This window comes from Pongo abelii, chromosome 20 (genome assembly GCF_028885655.2).
Source record: "Pongo abelii isolate AG06213 chromosome 20, NHGRI_mPonAbe1-v2.0_pri, whole genome shotgun sequence".
In the NCBI taxonomy this organism is placed as follows: Eukaryota; Metazoa; Chordata; class Mammalia; order Primates; family Hominidae; genus Pongo; species Pongo abelii.
In genome coordinates, this window is record NC_072005.2 from 11,162,263 (window position 1) to 11,182,126 (window position 19,864).

At 52.1% G+C, this 19,864-nt stretch overlaps 1 protein-coding gene across 4 annotated transcripts in view; it reads left to right on the forward strand.

The window, feature by feature from the left end:
* Nucleotides 1-14,512, forward strand: part of LDLR (low density lipoprotein receptor) — a 44,016-nt gene extending 29,504 nt beyond the window's left edge. For 2 of the 4 annotated variants that reach the window (XM_063719934.1, XM_063719936.1), the window contains 6 exons: nucleotides 1,171-1,312; nucleotides 1,449-1,601; nucleotides 3,821-3,991; nucleotides 8,689-8,766; nucleotides 10,223-10,380; nucleotides 11,981-14,512. In XM_063719934.1, coding sequence (XP_063576004.1) covers nucleotides 1,171-1,312; nucleotides 1,449-1,601; nucleotides 3,821-3,991; nucleotides 8,689-8,766; nucleotides 10,223-10,380; nucleotides 11,981-12,016 — 738 coding nt within the window. In that variant the 3' untranslated portion in view covers nucleotides 12,017-14,512. The remainder of the gene's footprint in view (nucleotides 1-1,170; nucleotides 1,313-1,448; nucleotides 1,602-3,820; nucleotides 3,992-8,688; nucleotides 8,767-10,222; nucleotides 10,381-11,980) is intronic. The other 2 variants (XM_063719935.1, XM_063719937.1) reach the window with 1 other exon arrangement.
* Nucleotides 14,513-19,864: the final 5,352 nt, after the last annotated feature.

Here is a 19,864-nt window from a genome sequence, read left to right on the forward strand (position 1 = left end):
AAGGAATAGCTGAGGCTGGGTAATTTATAAAGAAAAGAGGTTTAAACTGGGCACAGCAGCTTACACATATAATCCCAGAACTTTGGGAGGCTGAGGCAGGAGGATCGCTTGAGTCCAGGAGTGTGAGACCAGACTGGCCAACATGACAAAATCCTGTGTCTACAAAAAATACAAAAAGTAGCCAGGTGTGGTGGCAGGCACCTGTAATCCCGGGTTCTCGAGAGACCGAGGCGTGAGAATTGCTTGATCCCAGGAGGTGGAGGCTGCAGTGAGCCAAGATCATGCCACTGCACTCCAGCCTGGGCGACAGAGTGGGACTCTGTCTCAAAAAAAAAAAAAAAAGTTCTGGAAATGGATGGTGGTGATCGTGATACTTGCACAACAGCGTGAATCTGCTTAAGGCCACGAACTGTGCACTTACAAATAATTGAGATGGTATATTTTATGTTATGTGTATTTTTACCACAATTAAAAACTAGTTGTGGGCCAGGTGTGGTGGCTCATGCCTATAATCCTAGCACTTTGGGAGGTTGAGGGAGGCGGATCATGAAGTCAGGAGTTCGAGACCAGCCAGGCCAACATGGTGAAACTCCATCTCTACTAAAAATACAAAAATTAGCCAGGCATGGTAGCACATGCCTGTAGTCCCAGCTACTTGAGAGGCTGAGGCAGGAGAATCACTTGAACCTGGGAGGCTAAGATTGCAGTGAGCCGAGATCATGCCACTGTACTCCAGCCTGGACGACAGAGCAAGACTTCGTCTCAAACAAACAAACAAAACTAGCTGTGGGTCAGGCACGGTGCCTCACACCTGTAATCCCAGCACTTTGGGAGACCAAGGTAGGGGGATGGCCTGAGGTCAGGAGTTAGAACCCAGCCTGGCCAACATGGTGAAATCCCATCTCTACTAAAAATACAAAAAATTAGCCAGGCATGGTGGCATGCGCCTGTAATCCCTGCTACTCAGGAGGCTGAAGCAGGAGAATCATTTGAACCCGGGAGGTGGAGGTTGTAGTGAGCCAAGATTGGGCCACTGTACTCCAGCCTGGGCAACAAGAGTGAAACTCCGTCTCAAAAAAACAAACAAAAAAACTAGTTGTGGAGAGAGGGTGGCCTGTGTCTCATCCCAGTATTTAACGGGATTTGTCATCTTCTTTGCTGCCTGTTTAGGACAAAGTATTTTGGACAGATATCATCAACGAAGCCATTTTCAGTGCCAACCGCCTCACAGGTTCCGATGTCAATTTGTTGGCCGAAAACCTACTGTCCCCAGAGGATATGGTCCTCTTCCACAACCTCACCCAGCCAAGAGGTAAGGGTGGGTCAGCCCCACCCCCCCCACCTTAAAACCTCCTTGTAGAAACTCTGGAATGTTCTGGAAATTTCTGGAATCTTCTGGTCTATCTGATGATCTCGTTCCTGCCCTGATTCCACTTCTTCTGCCCCAGGAGTGAACTGGTGTGAGAGGACCACCCTGAGCAATGGCGGCTGCCAGTATCTGTGCCTCCCTGCCCCGCAGATCAACCCCCACTCGCCCAAGTTTACCTGCGCCTGCCCGGATGGCATGCTGCTGGCCAGGGACATGAGGAGCTGCCTCACAGGTGCGGCACACGCCTTGTTTCTGCATCCTGTGTCCTCCAACTGCCCCCTCCTGAGCCTCTCTCTGCTCATCTGTCAAATGGGTACCTCAAGGTTGTTGTAAGGACTCATGAGTCGGGATAACCGTACTTTTCTTTTCTTGGATGGACACATCAGCACTGGGCTGGACATTTACCCAGTTCCCCTTTGACGCCTGGTTTCCTCTTTCCCGGCCCCATGAAGAGGTGATCTGATTTCTGACAGGAGCCCTGAGGGAGGAAATGGTCCCCTTGTTGACTTTCCTTTTTTTTTTTTTTTTTTTTTTTGGAGATTTGCTCTGTCACCCAGGCTGGAGTGCAGTGGTGCCATCTTGGCTCACTGCTACCTCTTCCACTGGGTTCAAGCAATTCTTGTGCCTCAGCCTCCCAAGTAGCTGGAATTACAAGCATGCGCCACCACGCCTGGCTAATTTTTGTATTTTTAGTACAGACAGGGTTTCTCCATGGTGACCAGGCTGGTCTCAAACTCCTGACCTCAGGTGATCCGCCCACCTCTGCCTCCCGAAGTGCTACAATTACAGGCATGAGCCACTGCGCCCATCCCCCTTTGTTGACTTTTCTCATCCTCTGAGAAAGTTTCAGTAGAGGCCAGGACCTCCCTCAAGCGAATTGAATCTCCCTTTTGAACAACAAAAAGTAACAATATGACCCAGACGTGGTGGCTCACACCTGTGGTCCCAGCTACTCGGGAGGCTGAGGTGTGAGGATTGCTTGAGCCCAGGAGGTCAAGGCTACAGAGAGCTATAATCACACCACTTCACTCCAGCCTGGGGGACAAAGTGAAACCCTGTCTGAAAAAAAACAAAAAAAGAAAAAGAAAAAGAAACAATATGATCACAAAGTAGATATTCATGGTGTTTATTTTCAGTACTTTTTTTTTTGAAATGGAGTCTTGCTCTGTTGCCCAGGCTGGAGTGCAGTGGCATGATCTTGGCTCACTGCAACCTCCGCCTCCCGGGTTCAAGCGATTCTTCTGCCTCAGCCTCCCCAGTAGCGGGGACTATAGGCACGTCCCACTACGTCCAGCTAATTTTTTGTATTTTTTAGTAGAGATGGGGTTTCACTGTGTTAGCCAGGATGGTCTCGATCTCCTGACCTTGTGATCCGCCTGCCTCGGGCTCCCAAAGTGTTGGGATTACGGGCATGAGCCACTGCACCTGGCCTTTTTTTTTTTTTGAGGTGGAGTTTCGCTCTTGTTGCCCAGGCTGGAGTGCAATGGTGTGATCTCAGCTCACTGCAAGCTCCGACCCCTGGGTTCACGCCATTCTCCTGCCTCAGCCTTCCGAGTAGCTGAGAATACAGGCGCCCGCCACTATGCCCGGCTACTTTTTTGTATATTTAGTAGAGATGGGAGTTTCACTGTGTTAGCCAGGATGGTCTCGATCTCCTCCTGACTTTGTGATCCGCCCGCCTCAGCCTCCCAAAGTGCTGGGATTACAGGCGTGAGCCACCATGCCAGGCTTTTTTTTTTTTTTTTTTTTGAGACCGAGTCTTGCTCTGTCGCCCAGGCTGGAGTGCAGTGGCATGATCTCGGCTCACTGCAAGCTCCACCTCCAAGGCTCACGCCATTCTCCAGCCTCAGCCTCCCGAGTAGCTGAGACTACAGGGGCCCGCCACCACACTCAGCTAATTTTTTTGTATTTTTAGTAGAGACGGGGTTTCACCATGTTAGCCAGGCTGGTCTTAAACTCCTAACCTCAGGCGATCCACCTTCCTCGGCCTCCCAAAGTGCTGGGAGTACAGGTATGAGCCACTTCGCCCGGCCTAAGCCACTGTGCCCGGCCTGATTTTGGACTTTTTAAAAATTTTATTATTATTATTATTTTTTGGTTTCTTTTTTTTGAGACAGGGTCTCACTCTGTCATCCAGGCTGGAGTGCAGTGATGGGATCATAGCTTGCTGCAGCCTCTACCTCCGGGGCTCAAGTGATCCTCCAACCTCAGCCTCCTGAGTAGCTGGGAGTACAGGCGTGCACAACCACACCTGGCTAATTTTTTTTTTTTTTTTTGTATATAGAGATGGGATTTTGCCAGGTTGACCAGGCTAGTCTTAAACTCCTGGACTCAAGAGATCCTCCTGCTTTGGCCTCCCAAGGTCATTTTAGACTTTCGTCATTAGGTGCACACCTATGAGTGGGGCCTGCAGGCACGTGGCACTCAGAAGACGTTTATTTATTCTTTCAGAGGCTGAGGCTGCAGTGGCCACCCAGGAGACATCCACCGTCAGGCTAAAGGTCAGCTCCACAGCCGTAAGGACACAGCACACAACCACCCGGCCTGTTCCCGACACCTCCCAGCTGCCTGGGGCCACCCCTGGGCTCACCACAGCGGAGACAGTGACAACATCTCACCAAGGTAAAGGCTGGGCCCTCCCTGGGCCCCTCTTCACCTGGAGACGGGTCCCTTCAGTGGCCACGAACATTTTGGTCATGAGATGGAATCCAGGTGTCGTCCTCACTCCCTTGCTGACCTTCTCTCGCTTGGGCCATGTGTCTCTGGGGCCTCAGTTTCCCTATCTGTAAAGTGGGTCTAATAACAGTTCTTGCCCTCTTTGCAAGGATTAAATGGGCCAAATCATACGAGGAGCCAGGTCCTTCAGGCTCCTGGTTCCCAAAGTCAGCCACGCACAGTCTGGGTCCTGAAATTTTATCAAGGCACATTCGTTGCTTCAGCTTCAGGCATCTGCCCAAAAAGGCCAGGACTAAGGCAAGGAGAGGGAGGGATTCCTCAGTACACAGCTTTTCACAGAGGCTCCAAAAGGCTAAGGAATCCAGTAACATTTTAACACAATTTTACTTTTTTTTTTTTTTTTTTTTTTTTGAGACAGAGTTTTGCTCTTGTTGCCCAGGCTGGAGTGCAGTGGCACGATCTAGGCTCACCACAACCTCTGGCTCCCGGGTTCAAGTGATTCTCCTGCCTCAGCCTCCCGAGTAGCTGGGATTACAGGCATGCGCCACCATGCCCGGCTAATTCTGTATTTTTAGTACAGAAGTGGCTTCTCTGTTGGTCAGGCTGGTTGTGAACTCCCAGCCTCAGGTGATCCACCCGCCTGAGCCTCCCAAAGTGAGTGCTGGGATTACAGGTGTGAGCCACCACACCTGGCCTTTTTTTTTTTTTTTTTTTTTTTTTTTCTTTGAGACAGAGTCTCGCTCTCGCCCATGCTGTAGTGCAGTGACGCAGTCTCGGCTCACTGTAACCGCCACTTCCCAGGTTTAAGCGATTCTTCTGCCTCAGCCTCCCAAGTGGAGTAGCTGGGACTACAGGCGCCCGCCACTATGCCTGGCTAATTTTTGTGATTTTAGTAGAGACGGGGTTTCACAATGTTGGCCAGGCTGGTCTCAAACTTCTGACCTCAAGTCATCTGCCCGCCTTGGTCCCCGCAAAGTGCTGGGATTATAGGCCTGAGCCACCACGCCTGGCCTACAATTTATTTTTGGTGGCTCACACCTGTAATCCCAGCACTTTGGGCGGCCAAGGCAGGAGAATGGCTTGAGCCCAGGAGTTCAAGTCCAGACTGGGCAACATAGCAAGACCCTATCTCTACTACAAAATAAATAATAAATAAAGTAATATTTTTTTCTTTTAAAACCCAATTATTCAACATGGTAATGCAATATATTTAAAAAAATTTTTTTTTCTTTGAAACGGAGTCTCTCACTGTCACCCGAGCTGGAGTGCAGTGTCACCATCTCGGCTCACCGCAACCTCCGCCTCCCAGGTCCAAGCGATTCTCCTGCCTCAGCCTCCCAAGTAGCTGGGATTACAGGCGCCCACCACCATACCCAGCTAATATTTTTGTATTTTTAGTAGAGATGGGGTTTCACTATGTTGGGCAGGCTGGTCTCGAACTCCTGACCTCGTGATCTGCCCAAGGATTGGCGGCCTCCCAAAGTGCTGGGATTGCAGGTGTGAGCCACCGCACCCGGCCAAAACTTTTTTATTTTTGTTTTTTTGGGACAGGGTCTCACTGTGTACCCCAGACTGGAGTGACAGAGTGCTGTCATGGCTCACTGCAGCCTCAACCTCCTTGGGCTCAGGTGATCTTCCCACTTCAGTCTCCCAGGTAGCTGGGACTACAGGCATGAGCCACCACACCCAGCTAATTTTTGAATTTTTTTGTAGAGACGGGGTTTCACCTTGTGGCCCAGACTTGTCTCCAACTCCAGGGCTCAAGCGATCTGCCCACCTTGGCCTCCCAAAGTGCTGAGATTAATGTAATTTAAAAAAAATTTTGGCCAGGCCTGGTGGCTCTTGCCTGTATTCCCAACACCTTGGGAGGCAAAGGCGGGCAGATCACTTGAGGTCAGGAGTTCGAGACTAGCCTGGCCAACATGGTGAAACCCCCTGTCTACCAAAAAAAAAACAAAAATTACCTGGGCATAGGGGTGGGCGCCTGTAATCCCCAGCTACTTGGGATGCTTAGGGTGGAGAATTGCTTGAACCTGGGAGGCAGAAGTTGCAGTGAGCCAAGATCATGCCACTGGACTCCAGCCTGAGTGACAGAGCAAAACTCTGTCTCCAAAAAAATTGTTTTGTTTGTTTGTTTGTTTTTTCAAATCATCACACTACAGCCAAGGCCTGGCCACTTACTTTTGTAAATAAAGTTTTATCGGAGCCAGTGGTCCAGTGAGGCCGAATCTTACAGGTGTAAGATTACAGCCTATCCTTGAAAATGTTGATATTTTGTTCATTGCGTGGTTTTTCATTAATTTAAATTTAAAAAAATAACTTATTAAAGGCTGGTGTGGAGGTGCACGCCTGCAGTCCTAGCTACTCCCAGAGGCTGAGGCGGGAGACTTGCTTGAGCCCAAGAGTTGAAGTCCAGCCTGGGCAACATAGCGAGACCCCCATCTCTAAAAATAAAAATAATGCATTAGAATATTATTGGATTCCTGGGCAGGGCACAGTGGCTCACACCTGTAATCCCAGCACTTTGGGAGGCTGAGGCGGGTGGATCACCTGAGGTCAGGAGTTTGAGACCAGCCTGGCCAACATGGTGAAGCCCCGTCTCTACTAAAAATACAAAAATTAGCCCGGCATGGTGGCGGGTGCCTGTAATCCCAGCTACTCGGGAGGCTGAAGCACGAGAATCGCTTGAATCCAGGAGGCGGAGGTTGCAGTGAGCTGAGATTGAGCCATTGCACTCCAGCCTGGAGGACAAGAGTGAAACTCCATTCCCCTCTGCAAAAAAAAGTAATATTATCAGATTCCTAAGCTTTTTGGCTCCCCCTTTAGTTTGGGGGCTGGGGTGAGTGTCTGACCTGGCCTCACTGTCCTCCCTGGATGTGATGAGACCCAGGCTTGGGTCAGGATGTCATTCGTTTGTCCACCAGAGGGCGCCCAAACTGCTTTGAGCTGCTGGGAAATGGTGCTCCTAGACTTTTAGCAAACAAACAAAAAAAATGGCACATCAGCAAATTTCAGACCATTCTTTTTTTTTTCCCAGAGTAGCTGAAACCTTTGTTCAGTTACAAGCAGGATAAAATGGAAACTGCCTGGGAGAGGCTGAGAAACCTTCTTGCTTGGGGGAGGTGGGGCACTGCTAGAATTAATCGCTTCACAGATCGGCCTATCCAGGACTCCTCAAATTTGGCAAAGAAGCCATTCATTCATTCATTCATTCATTTATGTAGAGACGAGGGGGGTCTGGCTATATTGCCTAGACTGGTCTCAAATTCCTGGCCTCAAGTGATCCTCCTGCCTTGGTCTCCTAATGTGCTGCGATTACAGGCATGAGCCACCATGCCTAGCTCTAGTGGACTTGAAATGTTGCCTTGCCCAGGGTCCTTATGTTGAATGGCCCAGGTCCACTTGCATGGTTCTGTACCAAGGTTAACCCCATCCCATAATGCCTGGGACAGTGGATGCAGGACAACAGCTGCTGTGCCATTCAACCTCAGGAATGAGCAGGCTGGGCACTGTGGGGTCCGAAGGTGGCTCCCCTGTCCCCTTCAAAATACCCTCTTTTTTTCTTTTCTTTCTTTTTTTTTTTTTTTGAGATGAAGTCTTGCTCTGTTGCCCAGGCTAGAGTGCAGTGGTGCGATCTCAGCTCACCGCAACCTCTGCTTCCCGGGTTCAGATGATTCTCCTGCCTCAGCCTCCTGAGTAGCTGGGATTACAGGCGCCCACCACCACGCCTGGCTAATTTTTGTATTTTTAGTAGAGACAGGGTTTCACCGTGTTGGCCAGGCTGGTCTTGAACTCCTGACCTCAGGCAACCTGCCCACCTTAGCCTCCCAAAGTGCTGGGATTACAGGTTTGAGCCACTGGACCTGGCCTTTTTTTTTTTTTTTTTTTTGAGAGGGAGTCTCACTCTGTTGCCCAGGCTGGAGTGCAATGGCGCAATCTTGACTCACTGCAACTCCATTTCCCGGGTTCAAGTGATTCTCCTCCCTCAGCCTCCCGAGTAGCTGGGATTACAGGTGCGTGTCACCATGCCCAGCTAATTTTGTATTTTTAGTAGAGACAGGGTTTCACTATGTTAATCAGGCTGGTCTCGAACTCCTGACCTTAGGTGATCTGCCCGCCTCAGCCTCCCAAAGTGTTGGGATTACAGGTGTGAGCCACCGCGCCCGGACCAAAATATGCTCATTTTAATAAAATGCAGAAGTAGGTTGACAAAAATTTCACCTGCGACCTTGTCAACCACCTAGAATGAAAGCCTCTGCAGCCCTCCCCTAAAGACTCATCAATGTGAGGCTCAAGAACCTTCTTAGTCTGGGCTCGGTGGCTCATTCCAGTAATCCCCGCACTTTGGAAGGCTGAGGCAGGAGGATCACTTGAGGTCAGGAGTTCAAGACCAGCCTGGGCAACATAGCCAGACGCCTGTTTCTATCCCCCCCAAAAAGAACCTTCTTAAACCGGAATTGAGTCCCACAACCTCGATAACTCACAAATAAGCCCGTGTGGCCTCTCGCAGACTCGGGAAATTCTCCAAGTGCCCAGGGAGATGTCCCGGGCACTTTCCTGGCCGTGACCGCCGTCCTCGGCCTGCTCCATTTCTTGGTGGCCTTCCTTTAGAGCTGGGCCTCACTCTCGCTTCTCTCCTGCAGCTCTGGGCGACGTTGCTGGCAGAGGAAATGAGAAGCAGCCCAGGAGCGTGGGGGCTCTGTCCATCGTCCTCCCCATCGGTAAGCGCGGGCCGGTCCCCCAGCGTCCCCCAGGTCACAGCCTCCTGCAATGTGACCTCGTGCCTGGCCGGTTGGGCCTGTTCACCGTTTCTCCCGGACGGAGAACAGCCTCACTGAGTGTCCTTTATCACCCCCACGGCCTCTCCCGGCTTGGGGCTGACAGTGACAAGATCAGACAGTTAAGGGGTTAGATGGAGAATGTGGAGCTGGGACCTGTGCTGCGGAATAGCCCCACCGAGACTTGAGTGCCTTCTGGGGAATTGGTTCCCTTGCAGGGGGCTGTGTGGAGAGGTGCGCTCTCCCTGCCTCACCCGTGCTCATCCTAACTCGGTTACCATCACATCTCTTTTTTCTTTTTTTCTTAAATTTTAAGAAAAAAGAAATTTAATTTTTTTGAGAGACAGAGTCTTGCTCTGTCACCCAGGCTGGAGTACAGTGGTGCAATCATGCCTCGCTGCAGCCTCAATGTCTGGGCTCAAGTGATCCTCCCACCTCAGCCTCCTGAGTAGCTGGTGCAAGCCAGTGTACCCCAGTTCCTATTTCTTAAAAAGTCGCAGCCCTGTGTGTGGCTAATCCTGGACAGAAATCTGGAAGAAGTCAGCTACTTCTGGGGTGTGGCTCACCCAGTGGGCTTCAGGTTAGATATTTCTTATACTTATGAGGCTGGTGCGGTGGCTTATGCCTGTAATCCCAGCACTTTGGGAGGCTGAGGTGGGTGGATTGCTTGGGCTCAGGAGTTCAAGACCAACCTGGGCAACATGGCGAAACCCTGTTTCTAGAAAAGGTACAAAAATTAGCTGGGCAGGTGGCACGTGCCTGTGGTACCAGCTACTTGAGGGCCTGAGGCAGGAGGATCGCCTGAACCTGGGAGGTCGAGGTTGCAGTGAACTGAGGTCGTGTCACTGCACTCCAGCCTGGCGACAGAGCAAGACCCCATCTCAAAAAAAAAAAAAAAAAAGAAAAAAAAATTCTTATGCATAGATTTGCCTCTTTTCTGTTTGTTTGTTTTTTCTTTTTGGTGTTTTTTTTTTTTTTGAGATGGAGTCTCACTCTGTCGCCCAGGCTGGAGTGCAGTGGCTCAACCTCGGCTCACTGCAACCTCTGCCTCCTGGGTTCAAGCAATTCTCCTGCCTCAGCCTCCTGAGTAGCTGGGACTACAGGCGCCCGCCACCATGCCCAGCTAATTTTTGTATTTTTAGTAGAGACTGACTGGGTTTCATCATGTTGGCCAGGCTGGTCTCGATCTCTTGACCTCATGATCCACCCGCCTCAGCCTCCCAAAGTGCTGGGATTACAGGCGTGAGCCACCGGGCCCAGGCCGCAAGGCGATCTCTAAACAAACATAAAAGACCAGGAGTCCAGGTTATGGTACGATGCCCGTGTTTTCGCTCCAGCCACGGAGCTGGGTCTCTGGTCTCGGGGGCAGCTGTGTGACAGAGCATGCCTCTCCCTACAGTGCTCCTCGTCTTCCTCTGCCTGGGGGCCTTTCTCCTGTGGAAGAACTGGCGGCTTAAGAACATCAACAGCATCAACTTTGACAACCCCGTCTATCAGAAGACCACAGAGGATGAGGTCCACATTTGCCGCAACCAGGATGGCTACAGCTATCCCTCGGTGAGTGACCCCGTCTAGAAGGCCAGAGCCCATGGCGGCCCCCTCCCAGCTGGAGGCATATGATCCTCAAGGGACCAGGCCGAGGCTTCCCCAGCCCTCCAGATCGAGGACAGCATTAGGTGAATGCTTCTGTGCACTCATTCAGAATGTCAGCGGACAATGGCCTCGGTGGTGTAGAGGAATGTTGGATAAGCAAATAGAGCTCCATCAGATGGTGACGGAGCAAAGAAAGTCAAAAGGCTGGGTGCGGTGGCTCATGCCTGTAATCCCAGCACTTTGGGAGGCCGAGGCTGGCGGATCACCTGAAGTCAGGAGTTTGAGACCAGCCTGTCCATTGTGACAAAACCCCGTCTCTATTAAAAATACAAAAAATTAGCCGGGCGTGGTAGTGGGCGCCTGTAATCCCAGCTACTTGGGAGGCCGAGGTAGAAAAATCACTTGAACCTAGGAGGCAGAGGTTGCAGTGAGCCGAGATTGCGCCACTGCACTCCAGCCCGGGCGGCAAGAGCAAAAACTCCATCTCAAATAAAAAAAAAAGGACTTCAGAGGTGGGGCACAGTGGTTCACACATGTGATCCCAGAACTTGGGGAGGCTGAGGCAGGAGAATCACCTGAGCTCAGAGTTCAAGACCAGCCTGGGCAGCAGAGCAAGACCCCATCTCTTCAAAAAATAAAAATTTAGCCTAGTGTGGTGATGAGCACCTAGTTCCAGCTACTAGGGAGGCTAAGGCAGGAGGATTACTTGAGGCTAAGGCAGGAGATCACGACTGCAGTGAGTTGTGATTGTGCCACTGCACTCCAGCCTGGGTGACAGAGCAAGACCCTGTCTCTTAAAAAAGAAAAAAAAAAATTCAAAGAAGGGTTTCCAGAGGGCCGGGAGGGAGGAAGGGAGAGGAGGTGTTTTATTTTTTTGTTTTTATTTTTTATTTTGAGGCAGAGTCTCTCTCTGTCGCCCAGGCTGGAGTGCAGTGCCGTGATCTTGGCTCACTGCAACTTCTGCCTCCTGGGTTCAAGCAATTCTCATGCCTCAGCCTCAGCCTCCTGAGTAGCTGGGATTACAACACTATGCCCGGGTAATTTTTGTGTTTTTAGTAGAGACGAAGTTTCACCATGTTGCCCAGACTGGTCTTGAACTCCTGACCTCAAGTGATCCACCCGCCTTGGCCTCCCCACGTGCTGGGATTGCGGGCGTGAGCCACTGTGCCCGCCTTGATCTTTAGACAAGGGGTTTAGGGTAGGTAGGCTTCTCTGAGCCAGGAGAACAGCCTGTGCGAAGTCCCTGAGGCTGGACTGTGCCTGTTGGGTTTGAGGCTGTTGTAGCTGGAGCAAAGAGAGAGAGGGGTAAAAAGGCAGGAGGCGACCAGGCAGGTTGTGCAGAGCCTTGTGGGCCACTGGGGAGGACTTTGGCTTTTGCCCTGAAAGCGGTGGGAAGTGACTGAATCAGGCACTCACCGTCTCCCTCTGGCGGCTCCTGGGGGAACATGCTTGGGGATCAGGCTGGGGGAGGCTGCCAGGCCCAGGAGGTGAGACGTAGGTGGCCTCTGGCCGCGTTTCCTGAATGCTGGACTGATAGTTTCCGCTGTTTACCATTTGTTGGCAGAGACAGATGGTCAGTCTGGAGGATGACGTGGCGTGAACATCTGCCTGGAGTCCCGTCCCTGCCCAGAACCCTTCCTGAGACCTCGCCGGCCTTGTTTTATTCAAAGACAGAGAAGACCAAAGCATTGCCTGCCAGAGCTTTGTTTTATATATTTATTCATCTGGGAGGCAGAACAGGCTTCGGACAGTGCCCATGCAATGGCTTGGGTTGGGATTTTGGTTTCTTCCTTTCCTTGTGAAGGAGAAGAGAAACAGGCCCAGGGGGGCCAGGATGACACCTCCATTTCTCTCCAGGAAGTTTTGAGTTTCTCTCCACCGTGACACAATCCTCAAACATGGAAGATGAAAGGGCAGGGGACGTCAGGCCCAGAGAAGCAAGTGGCTGTCAACACACGACAGCAGATGCCACCAACGGGACCCCCCGGCCCTGCCTCATCCACCAATCTCTAAGCCGAACCCCTAAACTCAGGAGTCAGCGTGTTTACCTCTTCTATGCAAGCCTTGCTAGACAGCCAAGTTAGCCTTTGCCCTGTCACCCCCAAATCATGACCCACCCAGTGTCTTTCAAGCTGGGTTTGTACCTTCCTTAAGCCAGGAAAGGGATTCATGGCGTCGGAACTGATCTGGCTGAATCCGTGGTGGCATCGAGACCAAACTCATTCACCAAATGATGCCACTTCCCAGAGGGAGAGCCTGAGTCACCGGTCACCCTTAATATTTATTAAGTGCCTGAGACACCCGGTTACCTTGGCCGTGAGGACACGTGGCCTGCACCCAGGTGTGGCTGTCAGGACGCCAGCCTGGTGCCCGTCCTCCCCACCGCTACCCACTTCCATTCCCGTGGTCTCCTTGCACTTTCTCAGTTCAGAGTTGTACACTGTGTAAATCTGGCATTTGTGTTATTATTTTGCACTGTTTTCTGTCGTGTGTGTTGGGATGGGATCCCTGGCCAGGGAAAGCCCATGTCAATGAATGCCAGGGACAGAGAGGGGCAGGTTGACCGGGACTTCAAAGCCGTGATCGTGAATATCGAGAACTGCCATTGTCTTCTTTATGTCCGCCCACCTAGTGCTTTCACCTCTATGCAAATGCCTCCAAGCCATTCACTTCCCCTAGCTTGTCTTGATGGGTATGCGTTTAAAACATGCACGGTGAGGCCGGGCGCAGTGGCTCACGCCTGTAATCCCAGCACTTTGGGAGGCCTAGGCGGGCGGATCACCTGAGGTCAGGAGTTCGAGACCAGCCATGGCCAACATGGTGAAACTCTGTCTTTACTAAAAATGCAAAAGTTAGCCGGGTGTGGTGGCGCGTGCCTGTAATCCCAGCTACTCGGGAGCTGGCTGAGGCAGGAGAATCGCTTGAACCCAGGAGGCGGAGGTTGCAGTGAGCTGAGATTGTGCTATTGCGCTCCAGCCTGGGTGACAAGAGTGAAACTCGTCTCAAAAAAAAAACCATGCATGGTGCATCAGCAGCCCATGGCCTCTGGCCAGGCATGGCGAGGCTGGGGTGGGAGCATGGTTTGAGCTCAGGCATTTGAGGCTGCCGTGAGCTATGATTATGCCACTGCTTTCCAGCCTGGGCAACATAGTAAGACCCCATCTCAAAAAATGAATTTGGCCAGACACAGGTGCCTCACGCCTGTAATCCCAGCACTTTGGGAGGCTGAGTTAGAAGGATCACTTGAGTTCAGGAGTTGGAGACCAGGCCTGAGCAACAAAGCAAGATCCCATCTCTACAAAAATCAAAAAGTTAAAAATCAGCTGGGTACGGTGGCGTGTGCCTGTGATCCCAGCTACTTGGGAGGCTGAAGCAGGAGGATCGCCTGAGCCCAGGAGGTGGAGGTTGCAGTGAGCCGTGATCGAGCCACAGCACTCCAGCCTGGGCAACAGATGAAGACCCTATTTCATAAATACAACTATAAAAAAATAAATAAATCCTCCAGTCTGGATCGTTTGACAGGACTTCAGGTTCTTTCTGAAATTACCGTAAGTGTTACTGTTGCACTGATGTCCGGAGACAGTGACAGCCTCCGTCAGACTCCCGCGTGAAGGTGTCACAAGGGATTGGCGATTGTCCCCAGGGACGAAACACTGTGTCCCCCCAATGCAGGGAGCCGTGATAAGCCTTTCTGGTTTCAGAGCACGTAAATGCGTCCCTGTACAGATAATGGGGGTTTTTTTGTTATGTTTGCACTTTGTATATTGGTTGAAACTGTTATCACTTATATATATATATATATATACACATATATATAAAATCTATTTATTTTTGCAAACCCTGGTTGCTGTATTTGTTCAGTGACTATTCTTGGGGCCCTGTGTAGGGGGTTATTGTCTCTGAAATGCCTCTTCTTTATGTACAAAGATTATTTGCACAAACTGGACTGTGTGCAACGCTTTTTGGGAGAATGATGTCCCCAGTGTATGTATGAGTGGCTTCTGGGAGATGGGTGTCACTTTTTAAACCACTGTATAGAAGGTTTTTGTAGCCTGAATGTCTTACTGTGATCAATTAAATTTCCTAAATGAACCAATTTGTCTAAACTCGATGCACGTTCTTCTGTTCGCTCGCTTCTTTTTTTTTTTTTTTTTTTTTTCCTGCGATGGAGCCTGGCTCTGTCGCCCCTGGCTGGAGTGCAGTGGCATGATCTCGGCTTACTGCAAGCTCCACCTCCCAGGTTCAAGCAATTCTCCTGCCTCAGCCCCTCTAGTAGCTAGGATTACAGGTGAGTGCCACCATGCCCGGCTAATTTTTTTTTTTTTTTTTGAGACAGAGTCTTGCTCTGTCACCCAGGCTGGAGTGCAGTGGCGTGATCTCGGCTCATTGCAAGCTCCGCCTCCCAGGTTAACGCCATTCTCCTGCCTCAGCCTCCTGAGTAGCTGGGGCCACAGGCTCCCACCACCACGCCTGGCTAATTTTTTTTGTATTTTTAGTAGAGACGGGGTTTCACCATGTTAGCCAGGATGGTCTCGATCTCCTGACCTCGTGATCCACCCCCTTCGGCCTCCCAAAGTGCTGAGATTACAGGCGTGAGGCACCACGCATGGCCAACACTAATTTTTTTGTTTTTTTAGGTGGAGTCTCGCTCTGTCGCCCAGGCTGCAGTGCAGTGATCTCTGCTCACTGCAAGCTCCGCCTCCCGGGTTCAAGCGATTCTCCTGCCTCAGCCTCCTGAGTTGCTGGGATTACAGGCGCATACCCGGCTAATTTTTATATTTTCAGTAGAGATGGGGTTTGCCATGTTGGCCAGGCTATTCTTGAACTCTTGACCTCAAGTCGTCTACCGCCTCGGCCTCCCAAAATGCTAGGATTACGGGTGTGAGTCACCACATCAAGCCAAATGTTACTTCGTTAGAGAAACTCGCCCTGAAGAAAACTTCCTTCCTGCCAGTCGCTTTTCTGTCCCCATACTCTGTTTAATATTCTTCTAGAATATTCTTCTAAAATGTAGCAATTTTTTGTATCTATTCTAAAAATGGAGGCCAAGGAAGGCAGATCACTTGAGGTCAGGAGTTTGAGACTAGCCTGGCCAACATGGTGAAACCATGTCTCTACTAAAAAGGGTAAGATTTTGAGGCTGCAGTGAGCTATGACTGCACCATTGCACTCCACGCTGGGCAACAGAGCGAGACACCATCTCAATTTAAAAAAAAAAAAAAAGCAGGGTGCAGTGGCTCACGCCTGTAATCCCAACACTTTGGGAGGCCAAGGCGGGCGGATCACAAGGTCAGGAGTTCGAGACCAGCCTGCCCAACATAGTGAAACCCCGTCTCTACTAAAAATACAAAAAAATTAGCCGGGCATGCTGGCGGGTGACTGTAATCCCCAGCTACTTGGGAGGCTGAGACAGGAGAATCTCTTGAACCCGGGAGGCAGAGGTTGCAGTGAGCCGAGATTGCACCATAAAAAATGTTCAAGATTAAACACGGGGACAGTGAGGTAACCCAGAAATAAGCAACAGCAGAAAGCGCCACCACCACAAAACCAGGAGAGGGAAGACGTGGTTTCTGGAGACTGGGAGCTGGTGAGAGCCAGAAACTCACAGGAGGGAAAGAACTGCTGCAGACGTGGTCCCCGGCAGAGCAAGGCGGGGAAGAGCCCAGCCTGTCCCCCGCTCCGGGCTCTATTTCCCACCAGTGCCTCCCACAGGCTGAACCCAACAGGGACAGGCTGATGAAGCCCAGGCAATGGTTCCTTACTGGGTGGATCGAAGGAGGGACAGGGTTGGCCCAGGGGTGACACGACACTGGGGTGGTTAGGTCCACAAACGTGGCTCATGCCTGTAATCCCAGCACCTTGAGAAGCTGAGGCAGGAGGGTTGCTTGAGCCCAGGAATTCAAGAGCAGTCTGGGCAACATAGCAAGACCCCATCTCTAAAAAACGTTTTTAAATTTCTGGGCGCAGTGGCTCATGCCTATAATCCCAGCACTCTGGGAGGCCGAGGCAGGCGGATCACCTGAGGTCAGGAGTTCAAGACCAGCCTGGCCAAAATGGCAAAACCCCGCCTCTACTAAAAATACAAAAATTAGTTGGGCGTGGTGGCGCATGCCTGTAATCCCAGCTACTCGGGAGGCTGAGGCAGAAGAATCGCTTGAACCCGGGAGGCTGAGGTTGCAGTGAGCCAAGATCGCGCCGCTGCACTCCAGCCTGACAGAGCGAGACACTGCGTCAAAAAAACAGACAACAACAACAAGTTTTAAAATTACCTACCGGATGCGATGGCGCACACCTGTAGTCCCAGCTTCTTGGGAAGCTGAGGTGGGAGGATCTCTTGAGCCCAGGTCTTTGGGAGGCCAAGGTGGGTGGATCACCTGAGGTTGGGGGTTTGAGACCAGCCTGACCAACATGAAGAAACCCCATCTCTACTAAAAATACAAAATTAGCTGGGTGTGGCGGCGCATGCCTGTAATCCCAGCTACTTGGGAGGCTGAGGTAGGAGAATCACTTGAACCTGGGAGGAAGCTGGGAGGAAGCTGGGAGGTTTCGGTGAGCCGAGATTGCACCATTGCACTCCAGCCTGGGCAACAAGAGTGAAACTGTCTCAAAAAAACAAAACAAAACAACAAAAATCCAAAAAGAGCAGACTGACCAGGCCGTCTGGGTTCATATCCTGGCTCTGCCACTGACTCGCTGGGTGACGGGCACCTCAGAGCCTCAGTTTCCCCACCCGACAATGGAGACAAAGCTAATATCCCCCTCCCCAGGGGCTCTGGAAGTGGGACAGGATGGGGCTGCGCAGGCGCTCGGAGACAAAGGCAGGGCCTGTCATCTTTCCCGCGTCCACAGGGTGGCACTTCCTTCCTGCCTTCCGCCTTTTGTTTTGGGACGCTTCCAAAACGCCCCTGGGAGGGAAAACTGAGCAGCCCACACAGGAAGCGTCCCGGAGCCTGCACACAGGCGCTCGATAATTGCTTGATTGACGAAATTGGTGCTCAACCAAGTGGCAAACAGGATAAGCGGGCTCAGATGGCCAGGAAAACGGGAGGGCCTGGGAGGTGGCGGCTCGAGGGTGCTGAGACAGACGGGAGGGTGGGCAGGACCGGGGTGCATCCCCAGGCAGGGGTGGGGACTGGGAGCACAGCACGGGTGGGGCATGGCCCAGAGGAGAGGCCAGAGGTGATGGAAGGTTCTGGTATTCGGCCTTGGCTGCGGCATTGGGAGCCTGTACCAGGGCTTTGAGGGTGACACAGACATGCAGACATTCAGAGTTTCCTGACAATCCATTGTTCTGCCCTGATGGTCGCCGAAGGGAAGGAGGGTGACAGCCACCCATTTTACAGAGAGAAATAGGAGGCTTGGGTCACTGTGGCTGGATTCTGATCCTCGCCAGTTCCAGTTCTCTGGCTCAGAACGGGGCCCTGGTTAAATGCGCTGCTGGCTCCCTGGTCTATAGGCTCAGCACCCACCCACCCACTTATCCTGCAGGGCTGGGGGCAGCCTGAAGCTTGGGGAACGCCACCCCTGCAGGCTGGTGGTCCTGTCCTGTCTCCGCAGGCTCAACAGCTCTGGCCAGGACAGGGTGGAAGGTGGGAGGAATTTGTCCCACTCCCAGCAAGTCTGACACCCACAACTAGTGTCCCCTGCTGTCCCTCCCCTTCTCCTGTCCCCAGGCCGTTCCCCTTCCAGCAGCCGGAGGCATCCCAGACCACAGCTGTCTGCAGTGAGTCAGCCTGGAGCCTCTGGGCTGAGCCGTGGCTGCCGGAGGGAGGTGGGGAGAGGGGTGCAGGTTGCCCTGCCCTGCAGCTGGCCCTAGTCTAGTCCTCCCCCACCCCCCTAGTCTGGGGTCAGCACCCTCCTCCTTGCAGGCTGTGATTTTCCATGATGATGAAGGAATAAAAAAGCCACTGAGGGTTCTGAGTGGGAGTCCCTGGTCCCCATCACCCCACTGAGCACGGCCGCTGGGGTTTCCTGGCAACTTTCTGCTCCATCCGGAGCCGTCCCTCCCCTGGGCTGGGCTGCTCTGGGGCTGTTCCTGGGATGGGGAGTGGGGAGCTTGGGAGTAAATAGTGACATCAGCCACCTAGACAGGCGAGGCCACTGTGTCAAGGGGCCGTGTCAGGTTCCCTTCTCCCAGAGCTGGGGCTTGTCTTGGAATCGGAAAATTCTCCCCACATTGCCCTGTGGACTGCAGGCCTGGCGTGATCAAGGACCCCTGCCCTCCTGCTGTCCCCCTCGGTCTCCTCCATGCCAGCCTTGCTGTTTCCCCACCTTTATCCCCTGGGGACTCATAGTCTCCACACCTTTATCCCCTGGGGACTCAAGTCTGGGACAAATGACACCTCCTCCCTGGGCCTCCCACAGAGCCACAGAGCGTCACCCCCCACCACCCCACAGCGTTCATTTGTGGGTCGGGATTAAGAGCACAAGCTCTGAACGCACTCGGCTCGGATTAAAGCCCTGGCTCTGCCACCCACCTGCAGAAAAACTGACACAGTGGCCTCTGCCACTGGGGTGTGGCTCCATGACGGAGGGCCTGGTGGGCCGCAGGCTTACAGTACTCATTTCTGTTTTCTTTCTTCCTTCCTTTCCTTTCTCTCCTTCCTCCCTCCCTCCCTTCCTCCCTCTCTCCCTCCCTTCATTCCTTCTTTCTTCCTTTCTCTTTCTCTCCTTCCTTCCTCCCTCCCTCCCTTCCTTCTTTTCTTTCTCTTTTTTTTTTTGGAGACGGAGTCTCGCTCTGTTGCCCAGGCTGGAGTGCAGTGGTGCGACCTCGGCTCACCGCAACCTCCGCCTCCCGGGTTCAAGTGATTCCCCTGCCTCAGCCTCCTCAGTAGCTGGGATTACAGGCACCCGCCACCATGCCCGGCTAATTATTTTGTATTTTTAGTAGAGACGGGTTTTCACCATGCTAGTCCCGAACTCCTGACGTCGTGATACACCCGCCTCGGCCTCCCAAAGTGCTGGGATTACAGGCGTGAGCCACCGCACCTAGCCTCTTTCTCCCTCTCTTTTTGCTCCCTCTCCCTCTCTCTCCCTTCCACATTTTTTTTTTTTTTTTTTTTTTTTTTGACGGAGTCTCACTCTGTCACCCAGGCTGGAGTGCAGTGGTGCGATCTCAGCTCAAGGCAGCCACCACCTCCTGGGTTCAAACGATTCTCTTAGCCTCCTGAGTAGCTGGGATTACAGGCACGCACCACCACGCCTGGCTAGTTTTTATATTTTTAGTAAAGATGGGGTTTCACCATGTTGGCCGAGCTGGTCTTGAACTCCTGACCTCAAGCAATCCGCCCCGCCTCGGCCTCCAGAAATGTTGGGATTACAGGCGTGAGCCACCACACCGGCTTCTCCTCTCCTCCTCCTCTCCTTTCTCCTTTTCCTTCCTTCCTTCCTTCCTTTCCTTTCCTTTCCTTCCTTCTTTCCCCCCTTCCCTCCCCTCCTTTCCTTTCCT